General features: G+C 36.2%; 1 protein-coding gene across 3 annotated transcripts; it reads left to right on the top strand.

The window, feature by feature from the left end:
* The first annotated feature begins 653 nt into the window (after positions 1-653).
* Positions 654-23,955, top strand: vir-1 (virus-induced RNA 1). 3 transcript variants are annotated; one of them, XM_017156625.3, is made up of 6 exons: positions 654-751; positions 3,444-3,631; positions 16,645-16,812; positions 18,667-18,851; positions 18,998-19,282; positions 23,077-23,824. In XM_017156625.3, exons 2-6 carry the CDS (start codon positions 3,568-3,570, stop codon positions 23,653-23,655), a joined length of 1,281 nt encoding a protein of 426 aa, XP_017012114.2. In that variant the 5' UTR covers positions 654-751; positions 3,444-3,567; the 3' UTR covers positions 23,656-23,824. The 3 variants fall into 3 exon arrangements, with proteins under 3 accessions (XP_017012114.2, XP_070068323.1, XP_070068327.1); XM_070212222.1 differs by lacking the exons at positions 654-751; positions 3,444-3,631; positions 16,645-16,812; positions 18,667-18,851; positions 18,998-19,282 and adding an exon at positions 22,137-22,220 and having other exon boundaries at positions 23,077-23,955; XM_070212226.1 differs by lacking the exons at positions 654-751; positions 3,444-3,631; positions 16,645-16,812; positions 18,667-18,851; positions 18,998-19,282 and adding an exon at positions 22,191-22,220 and having other exon boundaries at positions 23,135-23,955.
* Positions 23,956-24,595: the final 640 nt, after the last annotated feature.

Raw genomic sequence — 24,595 nt, 5'->3', positions numbered from 1 at the left:
CGCCAATGACGTGTTAATAAATGCTCCTTCGAGTACCCTAAAAAAAGGTTGGGTATTCAGGATGCGTATTCAAACTGGACTAAGAAAATATAACTGGGTGCTAAATATTTGATTTCAAAACTAGTCTATGGTCAGTCCACGTGCTTATTTCTGTTCTCAATAAAGTCATGTTTTGCGTTGTGAAAAAATGTTATATACTGACATTACAACTTTATTTTTTTATTACAATTTAAAATAACTTAAATTGAAAAGAAGTAATTAAATCTTAGTTATTTTGTTAATGAAAAATCACTATTTTACGTTGTTTTCATTTAAGTTTATTTATTCAGGTGGAACCGAATGAATGCATACTTTTTAATGGGTGGATTGTTGATACTGATCCTTCGAATGATCTATCCTGATTTTGTTGGGATACCTTGTTTGCTTCTTCAAAAAAATTATATTGCCCACATTATTCAGAACTTCAATTTTTGTAAATCAGTAATATCCGCAAGAGGTTAAAAGATTCGACTATGGTGTGATCACTCAGAAGACCCTTCTTCTTTTCCGCTCTCCACAGACCCCCCTTTTCTCAGTCTCTCTTCTCAATCTCTCTTTTTTGTGCCAGCGACGTGCGCTGGTATAAATAAAGCCAAAATCGTACGCAACCGTTTAGTCCGAAATATTTCATTAAAGCCAACGCACGTTGAAGATCGCGCGTTCTTTTCCGATCTTTAGAATCGAGTGATTCAAGCGACCTACAGAAATAACTGTATGACACCGGTAACAACAATAAGTTTATGCAAATTCGCGGGTGTCGGCATGTGAATGTGATTTGAATTGTGTGTGTGAGCGATTTCCGCTTCGGCTCTGACGAAAATGTTTACAAACAAACAATTTAAAGATTGTTTAAGCTGTCTGCGCAACAATTTACCCCCTAATTTTCACCCATTTGTTTGCGAAATATTTACTTGTGCTAACTTTTATGCTACGCTCAGCATAAACAAATTATTTCCAAAATTATCAGGCATTGAAAATACTATAAAAAGATTTTACTTGCCAATTTGTGGGACCTTGAAAGATTTATAATTTTAAACAAACTAATGGGATAATTTTTGAAAGATAGAAAAATTCTTAATGAATTCAAGTTCAAATGTTGCGTACTACCTTTGAATTGGTTTTTGATTACATTATGAGTCAAAATCTGCCAAGTGGGCCACCCCTGTTCCGAAGGTCCGATTTTCATCGAACTTTTTTACTTTTCCGGTTCACAACGAAAATATAAGAACTTCATTTGAACGGTTTTGCGAAATTTTGAGTTTTACCGGAGTTATAGGGGTCAAAACATGGCATTTTTGACACTTTTTCGAAAAAGTTGCACTCAGTCAAAAATTCATAACTTCGGAACGGTAAGAGATATCTTTATGATGTTTTCACTAATCGCTCAAGAATTATTATGGCTTTCCATAAAAAAATTTAAAAAAAAATTAAAAATTTTTTTTCTTAAAAATAAATCAACATTTTTTTTTAGTTTTTATTTTTTTCAGTGTTCTTCACCAGCTATAGAGTTTAAAACCATTTGAAAATGAAGTTTGATTCATTACGAAAAAGATCAAAAAAAAAAAAAGAGGGGCCCGGACAAAGGTTTTTCGCAATATCGATTTGAAGAAGGGCGCACAGCGGATTCCCATACAAAACGACAAAAAGTGCGTCATTGACAGCTGCAGTCGGCTGACGCTACGCGCGCAACGGCATGTGTTGACCAGCCAATTTTCACGAGCAAGCCGTTTTTGTATGGAAAACCGCTGTGCGCCCTTCTTCAAATCGATATTGCGAAAAACCTTTGTCCGGGCCCCTCTTTTTTTTTTTTTGATCTTTTTCGTAATGAATCAAACTTCATTTTCAAATGGTTTTAAACTCTATAGCTGGTGAAGAACACTGAAAAAAATAAAAACTAAAAAAAAATGTTGATTTATTTTTAAGAAAATAAATTTTGAATTTTTTTTTAAATTTTTTTATGGAAAGCCATAATAATTCTTGAGCGATTAGTGAAAACATCATAAAGATATCTCTTACCGTTCCGAAGTTATGAATTTTTGACTGAGTGCAACTTTTTCGAAAAAGTGTCAAAAATGCCATGTTTTGACCCCTATAACTCCGGTAAAACTCAAAATTTCGCAAAACCGTTCAAATGAAGTTCTTATATTTTCGTTGTGAACCGGAAAAGTAAAAAAGTTCGATGAAAATCGGACCTTCGGAACAGGGGTGGCCCACTTGGCAGATTTTGACTCTATATAATTTAATTTTATACTTTGTTTTTACTACTGATGATTAATGAGTGACTATTGTAAGTCCTCCCGTGTAATATATGTCAAAAAGATCTTTCATAATCGAACCTCCCATAACGATTCCCAATAAAATGCCGATCTTTGGCACTAACGTTAGCTAAGTCGTGATTGAACCCGGCTCAATCAAGGCGTGACTGCCTTATCTGGGGAATTAACAAGAAGCACTTAATCATAACCATTTAATTACACAGAATCGCCCCTCTGTTTAACCTATAGCTCCGTTTTCATTTCCTTGGAAGAAAATTCTCGATAGTTTCCCTATTGAGAAATAGGCAAATGAGCTTTTTGTTTACAGAAACGACCACCTTGAACTCTACACCAAGCTTGTTGAACAGGTGATTTAAGCACTCGTCAAATTGACATAATTCCAGTCAATGCAATCGAAGTGGAATTCAAAATACGAATTGCGAATAAAACGTAGAGTAGAGAAAACATTCAGCAACTGTGACAGGGACACGGTTAGAGAATGAAATAAAAATATAGAGGAATAGAGAAGCCGCGTGCAGTTAACGAAGCATAGACAAAAACTGATTAAGTAAATTGAAAACCCAACTAAATTTACGCTAGGCTAAGGTTGGCACAGAGTCGTCTAAATACTCTTCCAATCGAAATTTTTTTTATTTATTTTATTATTTTAAAGAATTTAAATTTTAAAGTATTTTGTTATTTTTGTTTTAATATTTTTCTGAATTCTTATATTTTTCTGAATGTAGGTATGTATATATTTATATTTTTTTAAATTGTAGTTTATTTTATCTAAATTAATTTCCTTTTCTTATTTGGTTTTTATAAATTTTTTGATGCCTTGTTAAATATATTTTATACAAGAATAGTTTTTAAAAAAGAGCTACGAAATATTACTCATACGCTGCATCCAATACAGTGGTGTCCCCGATTATTGCACACCGTCAACCGGCACGGTAGAGCGTTCTTCCCACAACACTTGGCTGTCCATTTAGAATACATGTATATTTATAAACCCACCGACTAATTGAGTGAGAGGGAGAGTGAGAGAGCAATTCACTCACTCGGCTTCTCAGTCACTCGCTTGCCGTTTATTTGCCGCTTCCTCAAATCATTTAAGCGCATTTGACGATTGTTTGCCTTTCCACACAGAACAGAATCGAATCTGGTCGCCGGTCTACATCAACGTTTTAACAACTCTGAACCCTAAACAAACACAGACTAAATTCTAGTAAATAACTTTAAGTGTGTGAGAAGCAAGAAAATCTAAATAAAAATGAAGCTGATGCTTGGAGTACTGGTGACCGTGTTGGCCCTAAGCGGAGTCTTAACATTGCCAGGTGAGTAAAAGCCCTTAAAAAATATCACAGGGAACCGATCTTTTAAATTTGGAAAGAAATTTTTATTATTATTGATTAATACACCCAAGGTTAACAGTTTCATAACCACTCCATTGAGTATAATTAAATAAACCCTTTCAAGGGGAAAAAAGCTTAAAAGAGTCAAGAGTGGATTAAATAATAAATAAATGCATAAATCCTTATTAATCGGATAATCAGAAAACTTTAGCATCGCTTCCGCACATTCCTGTCTACTCTGAGTGATAATGGAATATGATTGTTTAAGAAAAACAGCGACAACCTTTTGACATTATTAACAAAGAAAATTGATAAGAGATGGGGAATTCCTATAGGAGTAATTTAATTCTTTGGTGTTCTGGATCATTCTGGTAGAATCTGAAAGATCATTTCCGAATAATTGGGAACTAAGCCAAGACTTTATAACAACAATGCTAGTATATAAATATTTTCATTTGAATTAAATAAATAAAATTGTATTGCTCGCAGAACATTTTGCTTTGGAAAGTAAATAAAATATTTATTGATCTTAAAAAGTCATTTAACTCTATTCTACGGATGCTTGGAGCTTAAAGTCGATTCCCACTCCCGGATAATGATGGCAGCGTCCTGATAACAAAGCGAGGCACTTGACAATCAGCCAAATGCATCTTACAGATACACAAGTAACTACAAATGGCAAAATAAAATATCAGGGGCTCTCGGAAGCGCGGCGCAGCATCAGAGATTCAGAGATTCGGCGTCCTTATTGTCATCATCAGCGTTTGCTGTTCGCTGCCTTTGGCTGCTACTTGAATGCATAAATTGCTGAAGAAGCTGCCAGTGAATTGCAGATGATGGGCGGCTGCTGGGAGTGGGCGTGGCAGCGGGTTGGCAGCTGCCACAGCCACTTGAAGTTGTCAAATTCGGTGCAGTCCAAATCATTTGCAAGGAATATGAAAATTGTATGCAACACTCGTAAATTCCTTATTTTTTTGGCAAAAGGTTGCTTGAGATTCATCTTTGCAATGAGTGCTTAAAATTATAGTGGTAAATTGATGAGAATGCCGACAGTTTGCTGATTTATTATTTAAAAATTAAAGGGTATTCTGAGTAATTTATTACAAATACATTTTATTGGTTTAAGAATTTGAAACAACTGTTTCTTACCGGGATAAATTAATAATCAGATTAAGATTTGAATATTCAGTTATTTATTCCATTGTTTTCCGTCAGAATAAGCTTGGCATAAAATTAGGCTCAATTAAAATAGTTAACATAAAAATTAAACTACTAGAGATGTGGAAAAACTGGATTTATCTGTTTCTGCTTGTTTAATACTTATTTATAAGTTTTAATTTGAATATTTACATCTGAGGCATCTAATTTTCTCCAGCTCTAAAATATATTGGTATCTTTATACCTCTTATTTTTATTGGGTATATGCAGCTTTCACTTAACTTAAGATTGGTTGAACGAACTCGTATGTGAATATTATACACTCAAGTTCTGTCTTTTTACCCCGTTCCATTTCTCGGCATGATTGCAAGTAAAATTCTTGAGCATTTTTCTCTGCTTGGTTTCTTTTCTTATTTTTCTTAATTTTGTTTTTATGACAACGTTCCATGTCGGTGTCCCATGGCCAAAAGAATTGGGTTAATTATGGCCATAATTCGCTTTTAAGGCCTTTTTCCAGGGAATGTCTTTCTCTGCCCCAGAACAAATTGCAATTGCATGTTCGCATAAATCACTTTTTGTATTTTTATTGCTGCCCCTTCATACGTGGAACTATGCGTGGAGTAATAAAACTCAAAACAATTATGAAAATTATCGGTAAATTATTATTTTTATTTTTCATTGTTGGCATTTGTTGCTGAATGACCAGGCAATTTGTTTAATTTAGAGGGATATTTATTTATGCAAATTGAAGTTAATTTTTGGGCCTTTACAAATATTTTGGTTAAATTGTATGATGAATAATGGTCAGATAATTAGCATTTTGTGTCTGGTCTAAATCAGTGGCAATTGTTATGAAGTGGAAATATATTTTCAGCGCTAAGCTGATTACGGAAAATTGTTGACAAAACAGAGAAAGCAGCAATTAATGAGGTTTAATTGAAGGACCTAATCAACCGATAATATTTTTACTAATTATTACTATTGTTTTAAATAAAGAAGAACTTAAGTTAGTTTTTTTAATTTGTGGTCAGAATATAATTGAAAATTAACAAAAAGTTGATCACAAAAATATATTTAAAATACTAAATTCTCCCCACAAATTCAAGCCGATTATTTGTTTATTTAACCTCGTCAGACAAGGCTTATTAAATCAAAGCTTCGAAACCAAAGTCAATTAAATGAACAAATCGTTTAAATAGAAAACACTTTTGCTAACTAAATAAAATGCTTAAAATTCAGTGTCTTAATTTAAATTGACTTTACTTGCCTTCATCTTCTTGCTTTGGAATTTTGGACTTTTGCGGTGACTTAACTGAAAGAAACCAAATAAATTGAGCTTTGCACAAACGAATTACAAATTAAATGAAAACAACAAAACCGACGAGCAAAAGCTACATACAAATTAAATGAAATTGTTTTTTGGAATTTGAACTGTACACTTTAATTGGTTTATTATTTCAAAGACATTTTGTCTCGGAGTCCGAGACTCGGACTTAGCATTTTTTTAGACTAATTGACAGAATAACAAATCAACAGTTTGGCACTTTATGAAAACTTATTTTTACTTTTCTCTGAATCAAATATTTAAATTAATATTTAACATGCTATTAAAAACAAATATAAGTACATTTTATTTTTATATTATCACTTTTTACAGACGTTCAATTTTTTTGAATTATTTAATTTAATTTTAAATACATACATATATAAACTGTACCGCTTTAAATTGTAATGTTTGCATGTCAATAGATAGGAAACTAAAGGGTTGTTAATTTTGTTTCGTTTGTCAGTCAAATGATTAATCACTCTCAATGGAAACCCATGCACGCCTAGCCAAAAAAAAGTACAAATAATTAGAATTTGATCCTTGAATGTGTGTGCTTTTGTGTCAATTGAGGAAAAAGTTGCTATAATATTACATATTTTAATATTAGTAAAAATTATACAGCTTAAATATTAATAAATGAGTTCCCTTTTATTTTTATTTTATTTATTGACTTATTATTTGTTAAAGAATCATATAAATCAAGCAAAAGGCATATACATTTTGGTTGCGAAATTTGTAACTAGTTCTCTGCCACAAAATATTCATTTAAATGTTCATAATACTCTTCGTATCCGATGTGGAAAAACTAGATAATTTTTATGAGACCTTACTTAACGATCCATGAGTCATCGGCAGCTGTAAAAATAAACTAAAAGCTTAGTTAGGCATTTTTTTGTTGTATAGTATTTGCCTAATCAACAATGAACTGCCAACAATACGCCCGTGAGACAATAGACCGGCGGACTTTGTAGACTCTGGACTCTCAATGGATCACCAGCTGAATTGCAATTGTCAGATGTCACGAAGGGATTAAATGCCCCCCTTGTCGCCGCCTCTGTCCAATTAGATAGTGACTCAAACTCTCGTCGTCTGTGATTGAGAACTACTGCAACAGCAGCCAGACCATCAGAATGGGCCACTTTGGCTCTGGTTCAATGTCACGTAATCGCTGCAAGGCCTCCCCGGGGGGTTACCCCCTACTATCAGACGTCACCCAGCCCACTCTGCCCCGCCCCCCGACCTCCGGCCCCTCTCACCTCTCAGTTTGCCGCCTCTTTATGTTAATTTATGTGCTGGCAAAATGTGCAAGCGCCTCTAATGCTCAGCCACGCATGGCGCAAACCCAAAATCAGAAATAAATTACAGAAGGCAGTCGACGGCAGAGGCAGAGCCAGTTGCTCATAGTCAGCACAAACTGGGGGAATTAACAGGGAACAATCGCTCGAAGATGGTTATGCGGAATGGAGTCTCTGTAATTAACCAGAAGTTATCATTTTCGGCTTGGGGAATTTTGTCGAGATTCAGTTTACAGTGACTTAATAAGAAGAGTGTATTAAGTTTTTAATTATTTATTAATCCTTGTATATATGACTTAAATGTACAACGAAATAAATAAAGAAAAGATACTTTTAAGATTTTTAAAAATTATTTTTATAATATTTTATAATTTTTTTAAAGTATTTCAACCAACTTATATCTCCCAATTCACGACCTCAACCATCGTGTGAACTTCAAAACGCACGGGAATAATTGTATATTATAATGAAATCCCGTACATTACTCAAATACTCAGCTGGCAGTTGCAATGTCAACGCAATGCAGCTTTAAACGATTTGCCAAAAGGGGATTTGTGGCTGGCGAATTAGGATTGAATGGGGCTGGAAGGGGGCCTGGGGTTTCAAAATGCGAATGGGTTCGGAGTCCTGAACCCGTCAGCAGCTGCTGCCATATGTCCTTCTGGTATGGCTGTAAATTTAATGAGATTCCTGTCAAATTAATTTCCGGTTATGATTAGATTTTCGTTAATAGCAATTTGCGGTTTTTGCAGCCAACCAAAAATATGCGAAATTCAACTCCCATTTCCTCCTTATCCCTGGGTTTTCCTTCATCTACCCCGCTTCGGATTGATTTGCATTTGCATGCGGCATTGTCACCATGCAACATTTGCAATGATTGCACAAAGTGTCTGCCGCAATTATCTGTCCAACAAATTGTGCCCATCATCGTCATGAGTCTGTTGCACAATTGATTAACATTAAGTAGTTTAGTAATCGTAAATCATGTTCAGGGCCTCACCCACAAGCCCTGCTGGCTGTGGCATTTATGAAAATTTTGCATATCTGGCAAAGCCCAAGAAACCGAGGAATCATTTGGATGGCTGCCAAAATTGCGGCTCGTGTGGAGAGGTTTTGGGATTTATTTGAGCATATCAAGACGTAATTGGAACACTTCTTCGAATTCTCAGAACGCCCAACACTAAGCTGCTCAAATAATTGACAACTTTTGTGGACATCAACTGATTAATTAATAAAATAGTTCAAAATATTTAAAGATTTAAAATATCGGCATTCTTGAAATGTTTTCTACGCTAATTCTCATTTATAATTTTAAATATATTGCTTACAAGTATTTTGTAGCCCAGTGTTCTGCTCCATCGATTGCAATTTGAAGCTAAATTTAAAGTGAAAGCTTTCAGACCGAGACTCATATTCATTCAGGCCAGACTCAGACACACAAATCATTAACAATTGCAGCACCTGCCACACTTCCCTCCCCATTTCCCCTCGCCGTCGACGCAAAACCATTTACAAATCAAGCCCAGAAATCAAATCCGAACGCTTTTTCATTCTTTACAAATTTTCTGCACGTACACGGCGGCAAAAATGATTCTTGATCCAACAGAAATAATGAAGGCTGAGGCAGACAATGGCCGGGGAAAGCCTAAAATTAAACAATTTTACTTTTTGGCAATTTCATTTTTGCTGCTGCTGCTTTCCAGAATAATTTGTTGCATGTGGCGACGATATGACAACAACAATTTCCGAGCTGGGTGGGGAAAAAGGGCGGAGCGCTTCGTGTCCGGGACCAAACAATCAAAATCAAATTCAGATGAAAAAACTCATTTTAAACGCGACAAACGTAACGTTCAATCTTCCAGAACATTGAGTACGTGACACGATTGTCACATTTGGCAACCGGGGATAGAGTTCCCAAGGGAGAGAGCGAGACAGATATATTACACAGGGAGAAATTATTAAATCTGATCCCAAACCTGATTCCTAACGCGCCTCTTTATGTTTTGTAGGTATATTTAATAAGTTAAATGTGCTGGTACTAATAATTTAAAAACATTTCCATTTTATAGTTTCAGTCAAATGATATTTAATATTTTTTAACTATTACTTTAACATTAATATTAACAAATTAAATTTACTTGTATAAATAAACAATTTTTTTTAAAAAAACGTGTTAAAATTTTTTTTAAAATATTTATAACAGTTTGAAAAAAAATAAGGTTGGCCCTTGACCTTTATTCCAGAATCAAAATTTAACGTACTATTAGAAAGATTTACAAACTTCTTAATAATTTTTAAAGATAGGTTCAATCCCACAAATATTTACATTTTATACATTTAAATTTGAAAATGTATGGATAAGGTTTTTTCTCTCAGTGCTCCCCACAGTTACATTCAAAGTGTTTTTTCTCCTGTTTGGTTTTAGGCTCAGCTCGCGTTTTGTTTTTGTTTTCCCAAAATGCAAATGAAGTGGGGAGAGAAATGAAAAATGAACGCAGCACCTGACTTGACTTGTAGGATAAGTTGGAGGTGGGCAAGAAATGGGGCGAGTGGGCGTTACAATCTGACCTACCGACCCAAAATTAATTGAATTAAATTTGATTTTATATTTATTTCGTTTTGTTTTGCTTAGCGGTTCTTTCCCGACTTCCTTATTGCCATCTGTGGGCACGTAAAAGTGGGTTTGTCATGCAAATCTTTATTTTATTTCACTCTTATTACGGAGCACAAGAAATGGGGTTGTTGAAAGATTGATTCATCAAGTTATTTGTTTGTTTGGGTAATGAATCTGTATTGTAAGCTAAAAGAGGGCGAGGAATCAGATGATTATGAATTATGAGAATATTAACTTAAACTATAAATATTTTCAACTTATACGTACTCGACGTCTAGCTTTTAAAGTCTGCTAAATGTAATCTCGACAATTTGTTTCGTAATTCCGCATTGAGCTATCCACTAAATCGAATTTGTTATCTCCACTCAAGTCATTAACATCCCCAGTCCAGCCATTTTGTCCATTGGCCAGCCAACCCATTGAAGCCCCCACTCAGCCATATAACTCGAATCTGTCACAACCCATTCTTCTGGCTGTTCCCCAACTTATCACAGCCTCATATGGAGTCGCCACTCAACGCGACTGCCAATCAATTGTAGACAGAGTGAAATAACCATGCAGATAACTAGAACTGCACCGCATCCTCTAATAGGCAGCGCATCCGCCACACTCTGAAACATGCACTTAAAATAAATCCTGGTTGAATGTAGTTGTAGGAATTCGAAATGTATGCTGCAATTTAACTTTTTATTAAACGCAAAATACATAACTATTATTTTAAAATTTATAAATTTATTATTTGTTTCTTTGAGTTTTTTAAAAGTCGCGTACATTTTTACACTAATAAATCATTTTAATAACATAATTAAATTTTAAAGTAGTACTTCAGTGATTAAAGCACATTATATTTTGTTTTTATTAATTTGTATCTTAACGTTTAACAGTTCTATAATATAGCCAATATTCTTTGAGTGCACTCGAACCCAAAGAGTGGGCAATAGAATGGAGACAACCGTGAAACGAGACCCCTGTGGGGCCCCAGCTGTTGTTGCAACGCGTCACATTAATCAAGGCACCCAGTGGCCCCCCGACCCCCATATACCCCCATCGATTTAGTCGGGATTGGGTGTCAAGCCCCCATCCTCAAAAGCTAACGTCATCGCACATCTCGCCCATCAAGGGGATGGCCGAAAAATCATTGTTGACATTTGTAATTAGAATTGATAGCAAGCAGACAGACAGCCGCCCCTAAAAGGGGGTTGGCCGGGGTGCGGGACTCAGGACGGTTAGCTAGGGGTTCAGACGTTAAACTAATTTCGTTTTCGTTTTTCCAAAGCTCAGACCGGAGCGATATGTGCACTTTGCGAAGGGGTTCTGCACGTCCATCATTTGTTAAACTTTTCTTTTTCGTCGAACCGAACTGTGATTGGAAGGAGATGATAACATGTGCGTGGGATTTGCACTGAGCAAAATTTATTAAATATCCAATTTAGCAAAAATTATGATTACTTGTAGGAAAATAAGCTTAAAAGTATTTTAAGCGTCAACAAATCCAAGTATTTCTTCCTTTTTTTATATATTGAATAACTTACAGATCTACAGATGTTTTTTATTTTCAATATTCATTTTCAAAAGATAACCTAGGAAAGTACTTAAATGTACACTTTCTTTCCTAAATCTCTGTGAAAGATTTTATTGATAAACTTAAATGTTTCAAATTACAAGCTACACTTTTTACAAATGACTTTAGAACGACTTTCAAATATATTTTTCTTTTAGTGAGTGATCAATGCGTGCTAGCAAAATAGCAGCACACACAATCACGCAGGTCAATTGAATGGCATTTCACTTGGAGAATGACAGCAACTAAGCTTCAGTCTGCACTTTCACTCGATTGGGGCTGTCAGTGGGTGGCAGTGGGCAGCTCGAAAGCTGGCTTTGATTTCACTTTCGCCTCGACTGCTGTTGACATTTGCCCCATGAACCCCCACTTCAGGCCCTCAAGTGTCGTAGATATGCGTCTGTGTGCGAGGCATCAAACTAATTTTCCTCCTGTTTAGAGTTCTTGAACGTGACACAAGTCTGCACTCGGGCCCCGCCCACTCCCAGCCACATGTGCCGCCCCTTTGGGCCATTCCCGTTGCCTTGGCTTCGACAGGCCTCCTCCGACTGTCTCTGGCCAGTGGTTTTCAACTGATTTGAAATCATTTTAACCCAAATTGCATACAATCGAGTTTGCCAGGAGGCGGAATCCCGACATCCTTTCCACACACTCCGGCCGAAGGGAGCACAAATGTTTGAATGTGATTGAAATGCCTTTCTCTGGGTTCCGATTTGGTTTTGGTTTCGGGCCTGCTGCCTTCTAAAGGCGTTGATGGTCCCTGTCCCTCCCTTGCAACTGCAATGGCTCCAGATTTGGGTGGCTGGAATCTAATTTGTGACGGGATTGGGATTGGGCCAACGAATTAGGGACGGATATACGAATTTAAGAGCGAAAGCTCTTGGAGCAGTGAAAGTGAGGGAACAGAACTGAGTGAACGATTAATTAGGTGAATTTTTTGATTTTGTTCCAGATGAATCATTTAAAATTTAAATTAATTTTTACAGTAAATAAAAGAAATTAAACTTAATTACATTTGCATATTATAATAATTTTTACTTTCACGATTATTTTTTTAAAAAAATTAATATATTAAAAGCCGCGTGTTCTTCATTAATTTTACTATTTTATGTACTCTAGTAAAACACTTTATGTATACTCCTTAAGCCTCTCAATTTTACCTTTTCGCTTTTAGTTATTGCCTGAAGCCCAGCGTAAAAAAGAAGATTCTGCGAAGATTTACATAGTAAACTAACTTTTTGCAACTAAAATCATAACAACAAGTAGCCTAAGCCCCTGCCTCTCGCTTTCCCGCGAGGCATTAGGGGAAAAACTTTTTACATTAACCAAAGTGCGGCTATTAAAAATTCATTAATTGCATGCAACTGCAAAAGTGAGCAACAAAGTCGAGGCAAAAATTCGCTGGAAAAGTTTAATTGATTTGTAAGCGGCAAAATGGTAAAATAATTGATAGATGAATTGAGGGGGTTGGGCAGGGAGGCCACCCTTAATGAGGATGCCCTGCAGCGAAAGTTGAAAAGTTGTATTTATTTTCAACATCATTTTTTCATATTTTATTCGCCACTATTTCTATATTAATTAGAAAAGTTTTACCGCCAGAGCGGCAAATCAATTTTTTTGTGAATTGAATTTGCAATTTTGAATGGGAAAACCCGGAAAGTGGCAAATGAATAGTGAAAAAGCGGTAAACTTGTCTCGGCAATAAGCGAGCGAGTATTACACATATTTCATCAACAATTCGTACGTCCAAGTAATTGAAAACGCATGCATCGATGATGGCCAAAAAGCGAATTGCAATTTTGTATGTTGGCCAAAAGCGTATTGGGGCCACTCATCTATGTTGCCCCGGACAGCCGCAATATAAATTTGATGGCCAGCTCAGCCTCATCCCCTGGATACCAAAATGCAATGGAATCCCAGCGAGCCCCACACATTTGGCCAGAGGTTTAATTACCATTTTGGGCGCTCCGAGTGGGCAAATGCGAAGAGCATTTGATATTTTCCAGCAATTTTCCACAGCCAACGAAGAAATAACCATGGCAGTTGGCAATTATCTTTCCGCATTTATTCCTAGTCAAACTCCCATATCATATTACCTTCAAATTCTCGAATTTATCAATGTGTCTTTCAAATGAGTAAAATGTTTTAAATTAATTAAATAACATGAACAATTTTCTTTGTTATTGAATATCAGTTATGTTTCGAATTGTTTTGCCTTGTGTGCATTTAATAGTAGGTAAATTCTACAAATAAATTTTCGGTAGAAATAATTATCTAATTGCAGAAAACACATTAATTGGTTTTATATTTTAACCAAAAACATAATTATAGTAAAAATATTTAAATGAAAATTTGTTAGTTTGTAACTAAATACTTGACAGTTCAAGCTTAACAAATCTCAGATATTATTTTTAGCAACAAACCGCCTCAACCACAGAGCTCGGGATATTTCCAGGGCCAAGACAAAGAAGTCCGGTTCACAAAATCATCATTGCTGCTCACTAAATTATGCAAAATTGTACAATTATGTTAATTAATTGACGCAGCCAGCCACTCCAGCACTCCCACTGCTGCCCCTTGGCCAATTAGCGCCATAAAACGCAGGACAAGCGATTGCCAGGGATTTTATTTTGGCCTCCCAGGAAGGCAACAAAAGTGGAAAGCCCAAAAAAAGAAAATATACATATATATGAGTGCCACGCCCAGTCGCTTGTTAACCTTACATAATTAGCAACAAAAATGTTCGTTGTGTTTAGAACAAAAGCGCAGCGCATTGCAGAAATTTCCGCAGTCCCTTTTGGCTTCCCAAAAACCTGCCAACTGGCTTTATTAATTCCATAATTCAGCAGAGGCAGAAGCAGAGCGGTGGTAATGTGGAAAGTCGGGAGAAAAGCTGTAGTCCCCTGTCTGGGCTTAATTATTGGAAAATTAATGAAACTGCCATGTTAGATGTTTTCATATTTTCCGTGTTCTCCACGTTTCGCATGATTAATAGCCTTTAAAAAATGAATGAGTGGTTGGGTTGGTGGAGTGAACGATGGGGTTATCTTTTGTATTTTTCATTCTCTTAAAAGGCGCACAAAAAAAAAATGCAATTGGTTTTTAACTGTTGGATTTAAAGCTTCAAGAAATATCACCAGCTATCTTTTTTAAATTAACCAATATTTTATTAGTATAAAATCTAACTATTTAAAATGTGTTGCAACAGCAAATCAAGAAACAGCGAAAGACATGAAAATTAAATGTTTAGTAATGTCGAAAACATGAATATATGACAATTGTAAATATTAGTAATGGAAATATAATTTCATCTTACTAAATATACCAATGAAATTTTTGATACACAGAAAAACTCCTTTTGGAATATGTCCATAACTTTGTATAAGCTTGCTGTACATTCCCGTACACCAATAAATATATCCATGGTGCATATTTGCCAGCAGGTAGCCCCCTTTCATATGCACCACCAAAGGTAAATATTTGCACTTGTTCACGTCTGCCAATCTACCCCCATTTTCACCGGGCGCCTCTGGCCCATATTTGGGGTCTTTGTTTTTGTTTCTTCAATTGCTCCACTTTATGTTTGAGCTGGGCGGGAGGACTTAAGGGGTGCTTCAGAAGGGGGCAGGGGTAGTGGTGACATTTTTTCCACAAAAACCCAAACATATTGCGGGCGTCGTGTATGTTTCTCATAAATCGGCTTAAAAAGCGAACGTAAAAAGGGACCCGCAAAAGTGCATTTGTTTTGTGCACCCCTGAATCAGACATCATATCGTATCTCGCATTCCCCTATGACCCCTTGGGGTCACATTCGTTCGCCTTTTGCGTAAGCAATTTTACGCAGCACATAAAGCTTTTCATATTTCACATTTCATTCCAACTGGAGGCGACCAGAGTTTCCCCGAGATGAGATGAGTCGGGGAGAGGGGAGTCAACTCAGCTTGACTTATTTTTAACGTCGTTAGTTGCGTGGCAAACGTCCGATATGAAAGGGTATACTGGATTCAGGAAGGGGTTGTGACGGCCAGGTATTTTCCAGGGTTTACTACTCAAAAACTTTCTCAATAAGATAAATTTATATTTTCCACTGTGAAAATGAATTGATATGAAAGAAAGATAGATTTTACGTAATGTGGTATCAATTTTGAATTGATATGCTCGAAATGTAATCAAAAGGTCAGTTTTAAATTCCAATATGTGGTTCTACCTCCCACTTATGTATCTATCTTGCTCTATTTTGAATCTCCGAGACAAACGATATACCAGAAATTTACCATGCGCATATCGATTTACCCGCGACGTTTTTTTTTTGTGAAATAATATATTAGCTGTATAAGACCACTCAGAACTTTACTCGAAATAAATAAAATTTATAATATTACTAAAGATCAAGATCATCGCTATACTGGGTAGCTCCATGGTCTGCGCTCCTTTTCTTCCCCGATTTGTGTTATTTGTGCCCCCTCTGGCCACTTGTTGTATGATGGTTGTGTTGCGTTGTTTTGCCTGTTGTCGCTGTCAGTGTCAGCTGCTGAGATTTATGAAGTGCAACATGCCAGGACTAAAGATTGAGGGAGAAAAAGATTGAGCGGTAGCACTGTGAAAGGAGGAGGGAAGAATTTATCTACGGCTGCAACCTGACTGCACTCCCCCGTCCGTATTCTGAATCACGGCGAAGGACTCGTTATTTAGGGGTTCTCAGATTAAACCTTGGCCCAGTTTGTGAAGTAGCGAAAATTTGTTTTGAAATCAAACTGTATGCTATCTTAAATTTCTCCAAAACATACCCAATGTCAGAAGTCAGTAAAAGGTCAAGTTAAAGGAGGACTTGCATTATCATAATCCTTCGACCAAAAGAGGAAAGGAAAAATTATGCAAAGCAAAGATTGCGTAATCAGCGTTAATGAGGCAGGCAAAAGGGGTCGTTTCCCGCTGATTTGGCTAATTCAATCCAATTTTCGCCGGCCAATTTGGCTCTTAATGATGACTAACAGCGTTTAATTCCTACTGAAACAACCTTTTCTTCTTTTTTTCTTTCAGCTCGCAACGACCCTCAAGACGATGCGGAGGTGATTAAAGTGCCATCGCGCCCTCAGCCCGAATCGGATTTCCATAACTTCCGCGGCGTCATCGATACGGGCTCCGGTTATCCCTTCCTCCAGCCGAATCCTTCGAGCTTCAATGTGGGCTTCTTCGACTCCTTCGATGGTGAGTGCCGCGCGTCACATGCGGCGTATGCGTGATGTGATGTTAAATCGGCTTGGGCATTTATAATGATATATTAATTAAACAATTTTTTAATGTGGCCCCAAAAACTGCATGCGACGCAATTACATGTCTCGAATGCATTTAATGCCGTCATTATTATTCAGCTTAACGATGATCGAACGGTTGACATATTACGTATACTTAATATTAGTGTAATCCGGCGGAGTATTGTGATTTTTAAGCAGAGTTTGCAGCATATAAATATTTATATATCATTATAAAATAAATTATTTTTTTACTTCTTATTAAGAGTAAGAAAATAATTTATAAATCCATATCGCATATACTTGGAAATAATTTTTTAACAAGACTATGCTGAGTACTAAAGTATTCTATTATTTTGGTTGCAATGCCTTGGCTTAAAAGCACATCCCCTGGGTCAATTAGCCAACTGTCCTTTGGGGACTTTTCAACTTTTCCATCTCTATTTCTGCCTACCCCCACCCACCATGCCATGGAAGTGAAATGAAAAACAATTTATCAAAATATTATGTCAAGTTCTTGTAGCCAGACAAAGTTTATTTATGCTCTTGTATTTATTTCTATATTTATGGTGGTGGGCGTGGAGTAGGTCAAACCAGTCTGTTGACCATTAAAAGTGAAAAGTTTTGCGCCTCCTCTTGCCAATTTCTGCTTAACTAAGACCGTAAGACGTCGCAGATGACGACGATGGAGCTGAAACTTCATAAATCTTATCCTAATACGTTCGAGTTCGGTTCGAGGGGTAGGATAAAAACTTCCTAAAGCCCTGGGCATTGTATATGCATAAAAGTTGTTATACTCTTTGTTGTCTTATATTTTTTGGGTTGGGGGTTTCTAGATTGTAGGGGGTCAGCGATAACGAAGCGTAGAAAATGGCATATAGACAAATAGAAAGTTGAACGTTGCGGTGGCCTGCGAAGTTTCTTGTCAGCGAATTATTTTTGATATAGCAGCAGCAGTTTCTTATAAAGGAGAAATCAAATATAGGGATGCGCAAACTCATAAGCAAGATTTAAAATGAATCGCGTAATTCTTATATACAAAATAAGAGTTTAAAGCTTCTTTTAACAACATTTTTTAACCATAAATGGCAAACTTTTTCCACAGCGGTAAACTATTTCACGCAGCTATTTAAACGCATTAAAATGCAGCCAGCAAATGAATTTGTCGACAAATGGCAATCAGCAACCGGGCCAAAACAAAGTCGTGCAAACAATGCGGTCAAGAATTTATGACAAGGTTGAAGAGAACGCAAAAAAATCGACGAGGAAAGGCCAAAGAACTAAGGCGAAGATAGACATACATATAGAAGACTTGGGAGGGGTTGCAGTCAGGGGTTGAGGATTACAAAAGTGCAGACAAGAAAATGACAGAGACGCCGGCGACACAGAAAACGCTTTTTAGTGCGTTTACGGATTAGGGACTTTCAAACTGAAAAATACATTAGCATGAGACAGAAACGACAGCGGAATGTCTCTCCTTTCTCAAGGACCAGTCTAGACCAAGGACACCTGCTGTTTTTCTCACCAAGACTTTTGCGAGCCTTTTTATATTTCCTTGTTTTAATTTATAAGGGTGATAAATAATTTAAAAGTTTAAACTAACTAGAAAATTGTTTAAGGGTTAAAAAAGACTTCAGATCTTATAATTGCTAAAAAGAGAATGTAGACAAGAACCTAAGATTAAATTCTAAAAAGGCTGCGCTAAGTGGATTTTTAAGTTTGAGTAAAGGTATCTTTTGGTTAGATACTAGTATCTATATATATTCATTGTTTTTAAAACTATTTATTTATTAAATATGTTTTTTCATAGATCTGTTCCGTCGTCTGCGCACCCGTCTTTGGCCTGTGGTCGGCAGCGAATCTGGTGAGGATGGAGCTTCTCGGACTGGCGACTCTGATGATTCCAGTGATGACAATGGTTCTGGCTTCCCATTCGGAGTGCGGCCCTTGATTCCACTGGATTCCAAGAAGGCTAATACCACTTCCACTGTGAAGGTAGGTGGTTGATGAACAATCATGAAAGAAAAACAGATCTATATTTAATTTATAATTATCTAAGTGTATTAAAATATTTATCCAATGTACATATATCTATTTAATTAATTTGAGTGTAAATAATAACCAATCCGTTTCCCCGCCAGATCGTCGATGGTCACAAGGTGGAGATCAACGAGACGGTATATGGGGACAGCAACAGTGTTTTCAAGGTTCGCTTGGTGAACGTGCGTCCTTTGGAAAGTGGCGAGGAGGTGGCCCAGGGAGTGCACACCAGTGGCGGCGACTTCCAGCCTGCTGCGGCTCCCAGCACCTCCGCCCCGTCCACTAAGGTCGGGGAGTTTGACGACGAGGAGGACGAGGACGATCGCCGCGAGCCGCTGGAGAAGCAGCCACAGGATAACGAGGTGCGCGACATTGACGAGCCCAAGGTATAAACTTTATTACGACAAAGAAACACGCTTTTTTTGAAGAACATTTAATCTGGAAATGCTTCGCAAGCGCTCTACTAACCAATTAAAATAAAGCGAATTGTATATTGAGATCTTTCTATAAACCTGTAATATATCTATATACATATTTCTAATCTTTTTTAAATAAAGTTTTCCATAAAACTAAGCAATACCAAATGTACATACTATATACATACGTTGCCTGCGTTTATTTTGATTTACTAAACATTATAACATTGAATAATGCAACTGAAATAAAACCTTATTGGTGATTTGGTTCGGTTGTGGTGTGCTTTTAGTTTTTATTTACTTCTGTTTATTTAAAGCTCCTACTTTCTAGTTTTTATGCTGCTTATTTTTAATTTAATCCTTTTTTAGTTCCGTTTGGTCTATAATTAAGTTTTGCTAATTTGTCAGGCCAATAATCTGTGCAAACCGCAATCGTAAATATTTTATTAACCCGACAAAATGTTTAATTGTACAATTAGATGGTTTTTCTTCCTATTTAATATCAGCAGTCATTTAATATGCATATTGGTTCATTGGATTTGTGAGTAATTTGACCCTTTTTTTATAGCATTGCATCTAAATTAATAATGCAAACAAATTATAGTTTGTGGCCACAGCTTGGAAAAAAGGGATGTAACAAAATATTATGCAAATGGGTAGATAAGTAAAAAATGTTAAAGTGATGAGGGGTTGAAATATGCCTGGGTTGTGTAATTGACAGATGAAGTTATGAGTTGAATCATGACAAAGTTAATGCACGCTAAGAGGGGTTTTTACTGAGATTTTTTACTGTTTATGGTAATAAGAGTTTATTCATTTTACGGGCTACGATTTTTTTGTTCCCTTAACTGATTCGCTGATGAGCTTGATAATATACTTTTATTGGTTTTTTACATTTTTTGGTGACCGAAACTCTGTTTAAATGAATCATTTTAAAATAAAACAATTAAATTAATATACCTTATATATTAGAAATAAAAATTTGATAAACATAAAAAAACTTTTGGTAAAATTTTCCCCGCTTTATCTAAACGCCTTTAAGGGTTTACAAAAAAAATGTAGCTACTGACAATCTATAGGGAAAAATTCAAGGATTACTCTTTAAACCATCGTAAAATTTCGACTTAAAGTGATTTACCATTTTTGGGCACTTTCCATAAAAGGCTTATATACATACTTTCGCCACCCACAATTTTTCCCAAACCTCGGCAATTGGTCACACACGTTACCGTTTATTTAGCGGTACATGCATCATATGCAACCATTTTTCTTGCCTTTTTTGCTGCAAGTCCATTAATTACTTTTAGGCCATAATAAAAATTAATTTTTATTAAAAGTCATGTGCTCCGCTCGCATAAATCCTTGTCTTGGGCGGTGGGCGGTGGCCCACCGTTTCGTGGTGGGCGTGGCAGGTGGGCGGTGAGGGCTATATTTATGAGAATTTATTGTGGCGAAATCGACGAGTGCCGGTTGGATAAATTTTTTGTTGCTTTCTGCGAGCCGGCATAAATCAGCGAGAAATTAATAAATGACCGTAAAAAAATTGCAATGCGGCGTAAAGCGCAATTATTAACAACTTTAAAGTTGTAAGTGACATGTCAACGTTTAAATACGCAATTTTAAATTTAAATAATGCCAGCGGTGACATTTTCGTGCCCGCACCGGAAGCCAGTGGAATGAAAAAATAAAAACTATTCGCACAAGTTGCGAATTGCATTCGATTTGTTTTTATATTTTCATTTTAATTTTTTGTGTGTTGAACTTTATTTTTCATCTCGCGCGGATATTGAAAGTTGTGGTTTGTGTTTGGAGTAGGGTGAATGGGGAGGCGGTGGGGGAGGCCTGGCTTCTCATGCGTTTATTTGAATTTAATATTCATGGTTATAAATATTAATACACACGGAAGGGAGTTTGGAAGGGTGGGGCAGAGGAACGGCAATAACTCCTTTGCCAGATGCATTGAAATATTGAAAAATTGTTGAAGGCTGTTAAACAATTTGGCGATTGAAGCTTTTGCAAAAAGCATGTTCCATAATCACAAACGCACAAACGACTGAGGGTTTTATTAATATTTTCGAATTAAGCAATGCAAATGCACAAAATTCACAGTTGTGAATTTGCGGACTTTTAACAACTTAGCACCAATTACTTTTATTTCAAATATATTGAAAGCAAATGCAAATGCACTGTTGCTATTTGGCCTTTTCAATGGTCTGTAAATTACCATTTTTTATTTTTTGCAACAGACCACAAAAATTCCATTTTCAATCAATTTGAATTCTCGAGAAATTCACAAGAAACTGGGTAGGTGACTCAGTTGCCGTTAATCTGCATAAAGGTAATAGTCAGCAGTGATCCATCCCACTGCCTTCATTTCATTCCACTTTACCCCCTTTTTCAAATTCTTACGTTAAATCATCTGAAACTCAAGTGATCCCAACGAACAAAAATAAACAAATGTGTAAAAATTATAGGCATTAATAATATAAATTTCTAAGAAAATGCTAACGATCTTGTAGAGAAATTGAACAAAAATCTACAGCGGAAGAATTGTGTATATGACGTCACAAGTCATGAGTGAATGAGAGGGCCTGATGGGAATGCTGATTTAACAGCAAACGAAGGTGAATCACAAGTTGAGCAATGAATACAAAACGAAAATAATGAATGAAGACATAAAGCAGAGAAATATATCTAAAAATGAGAGAATACAGTCTGATAAGATATATATTTTGCCTCTCATTCGTAAGGCAGCTTTCTTGGTAAGCTGCTGTTAGTGTGCCTATCTCTTTCGCTCCAACTCGTCTCTAGTCTCTGTTAAAGGTATTTATGTTATAAAAGTTTAAGATTGACTTGCCAGCAGCTCAGTTGAAGATTCAAAGGCAACTGATAAACTAGTGCGAATAGTGTGAGTTTCAAATGGAATATAAATAAAAGGGCAATTCATTTTCATTTTAAAAACGGTGATTACTAAGTAAAGAAAATTAAAATTTTCGAGTACCAACAGACGTGTAAATTTATAAAATTTAGTTAGTGCTTCTTCATGAAAACACATTTAAAAGTAATGTAAAAACAAGAAAGGAAGCTACCTTCGGCCAGCCGAAGCTTATATACCCTTGTAGATAAAAGAATACTCACTCGGTGCAGTTCCAGGGATTCCAGATTCAGCGTTTCGATTTATTTCAATTTTGTTTTTAAGTAGTCAAGAATCAAAACGCCTACTTCCTACAAAGTTACAATGAATTTTCTTATATTTGTTTGGGAGCCTTAAGATATAGTGGTCCGATCCGGCTGGCTCCGACATATGTACTACCTGCAATAGAAAGAAGACCTTCGGGAAAGTTTCATCGCGATAGCTTTAAAACTGAGAGACTAGTTCGCATAGAAACGGACAGACGGACAGACGGACAGACGGACATGGCTAGATAGACTCGGCTATTGGTGCTGATCAAGAATATATATACTTTATGTGGTCGGAAACGTCTCCTTCACTGCGTTGCAAACATCTGACTGAAATTATAATACCCTCTACAAGGGTATAATAAAGAAATTTCGAAAATTTGTTGGCATATTAATTTATTAGTTTTTTATCCAAAAACTGCATGCTGCCTTGAGCTCTTTGAGCTTAACGTTAACCAATATCTAACCCAACCGATCGGCCCTTGAAAACCATCAATAGCTAATATAAACTTTTATTTAATTTATTTCGCACACGCCCACATAATGCACCATTACACAACTAAACTCACAAAAATGATGCACAGTCCACTCCACCAACAACCACAAGTTATACCACAGAACTTGACCCCAGCTCACCCGCAGACTCAGAGTTCGAAGCATCTGGTATCAGTGAGGAAATAGTGGAGACTCTCTCGGAAGAACAGAAGAAGACAATGGATCAGCTGCAGGAAATGATGGCATCCGTGCAAAAGGATATCAAACATGAAGAGGATTTGGAGCAGTATCACGAGGACAAAGAGTACTTGGAGAAGAAAGAGAAGAAGGAGCGCGAAGAATTGGAGTCCTCAGACGACGAAGATGGTGTCGCTACAACTCCAGTCGTGATGAGCGAAACCTTCAACGATGAGTGGGCTGAATTTGAACAGGATCAGGATGAGGATCAAGATCACGAATTGGACATCGGAAACGATCTGGATAACGAAATCGATATCGAGCAGAACTTTGTGCCAATTGACCTTTCCAATGATATAGCTGTCAACGATATTGCTGCCGCAGATCCTAATTTTCCGCATAACCCCGACGCGGAGTTCATTGTGAATCCATCTGAAATTAGAACTATGCCCATGTTTGAAAAGCTTTCTTTAGGACAACCTTCGAAATGAGACCTGTTTGTCCCCATCTAGTCTAGGCATCGTCTTAAATCTTAAGTCCCTAGTCTGTAACACTTCGTCAAGAATATCTCTGAGAGATCCAAAGAAATCGGCTTTCTCTTCAACCGTAATTTATCGTATTTATTTCGAAAGAGAACAAGTATTAGGTGTGCATGATTGCATTGACAATTATTTATTGTTAAAATACAAAAAATAAAAATCTTAAGTTTTCTTACAATAATAAGCTAAATTTATTTCAACTGTCAATATAAAATGCCTGCAATATCATTTGCAAACATTTGATTGTAACATTTTATTCATACGTAAATAAAATAAACCTTTTTAAAACGATTTCTTAACGAGAATAGTCTATAATATAATAATAATATATTAAATTAAATAATCCAAATAATTCTGGTCTGCAGATTTTCCATCTTGATGGTGCCTTCATTTATTCAGAATAAATGTATTGATTAACCAAATTCAACGAGAGCTTTTAAAGCCTTAACAGAAATGCTGCATATTTTCAGGCTTATTGATAGAGATTCCACAGATTTAAATTGAATATGGGCATAAAATGCTTGATAGGCATTATATGCCTCATTAGTTCTCTCTGCATTTAAAAAAAACGACTAGTTAATTATTTTTGCCATACTATGCATCGGGGTAATTAATTGTGGTCAACTTATGGTTAACTTAATTGCCTGTTATTCTTTTGTCAAACAAAACCATGGGCCATAAGAGCTTATTAATTGGTGAATTATAGTCTGCTAGGAAAAAAAGACTATTGGAAGTGATGTTAATTTGCTTTTGATTAAATCTTGAAGCGTTCTAAAAAGTTTACAATTTGGTAAATATCTGTGGAGATGGTTAAATGCCTGCGGAAATATATCCTTTCGTTAAAAATGCTTTATGTGCTTAATATCGAAAAGCGAGTAATATTTGTCTTTTC

The sequence above is a fragment of the Drosophila takahashii genome, chromosome 2L (genome assembly GCF_030179915.1).
Source record: "Drosophila takahashii strain IR98-3 E-12201 chromosome 2L, DtakHiC1v2, whole genome shotgun sequence".
NCBI classification, from domain to species: Eukaryota; Metazoa; Arthropoda; class Insecta; order Diptera; family Drosophilidae; genus Drosophila; species Drosophila takahashii.
Note: the sequence above shows the minus strand (reverse complement) of the source record. Positions and strands in the feature narration are given on the sequence as shown.

Coding starts and splice junctions, on each gene's coding strand:
- vir-1 (XM_017156625.3), top strand. CDS start 3,568: ATGAAGCTGATGCTTGGAGTACTGGTGACCGTGTTGGCCCTAAGCGGA. Junction 3,632..16,644: donor CGGAGTCTTAACATTGCCAG/GTGAGTAAAAGC, acceptor TTTTTCTTTCAG/CTCGCAACGACCCTCAAGAC. Junction 19,283..23,076: donor GCGACATTGACGAGCCCAAG/GTATAAACTTTA, acceptor AATGATGCACAG/TCCACTCCACCAACAACCAC.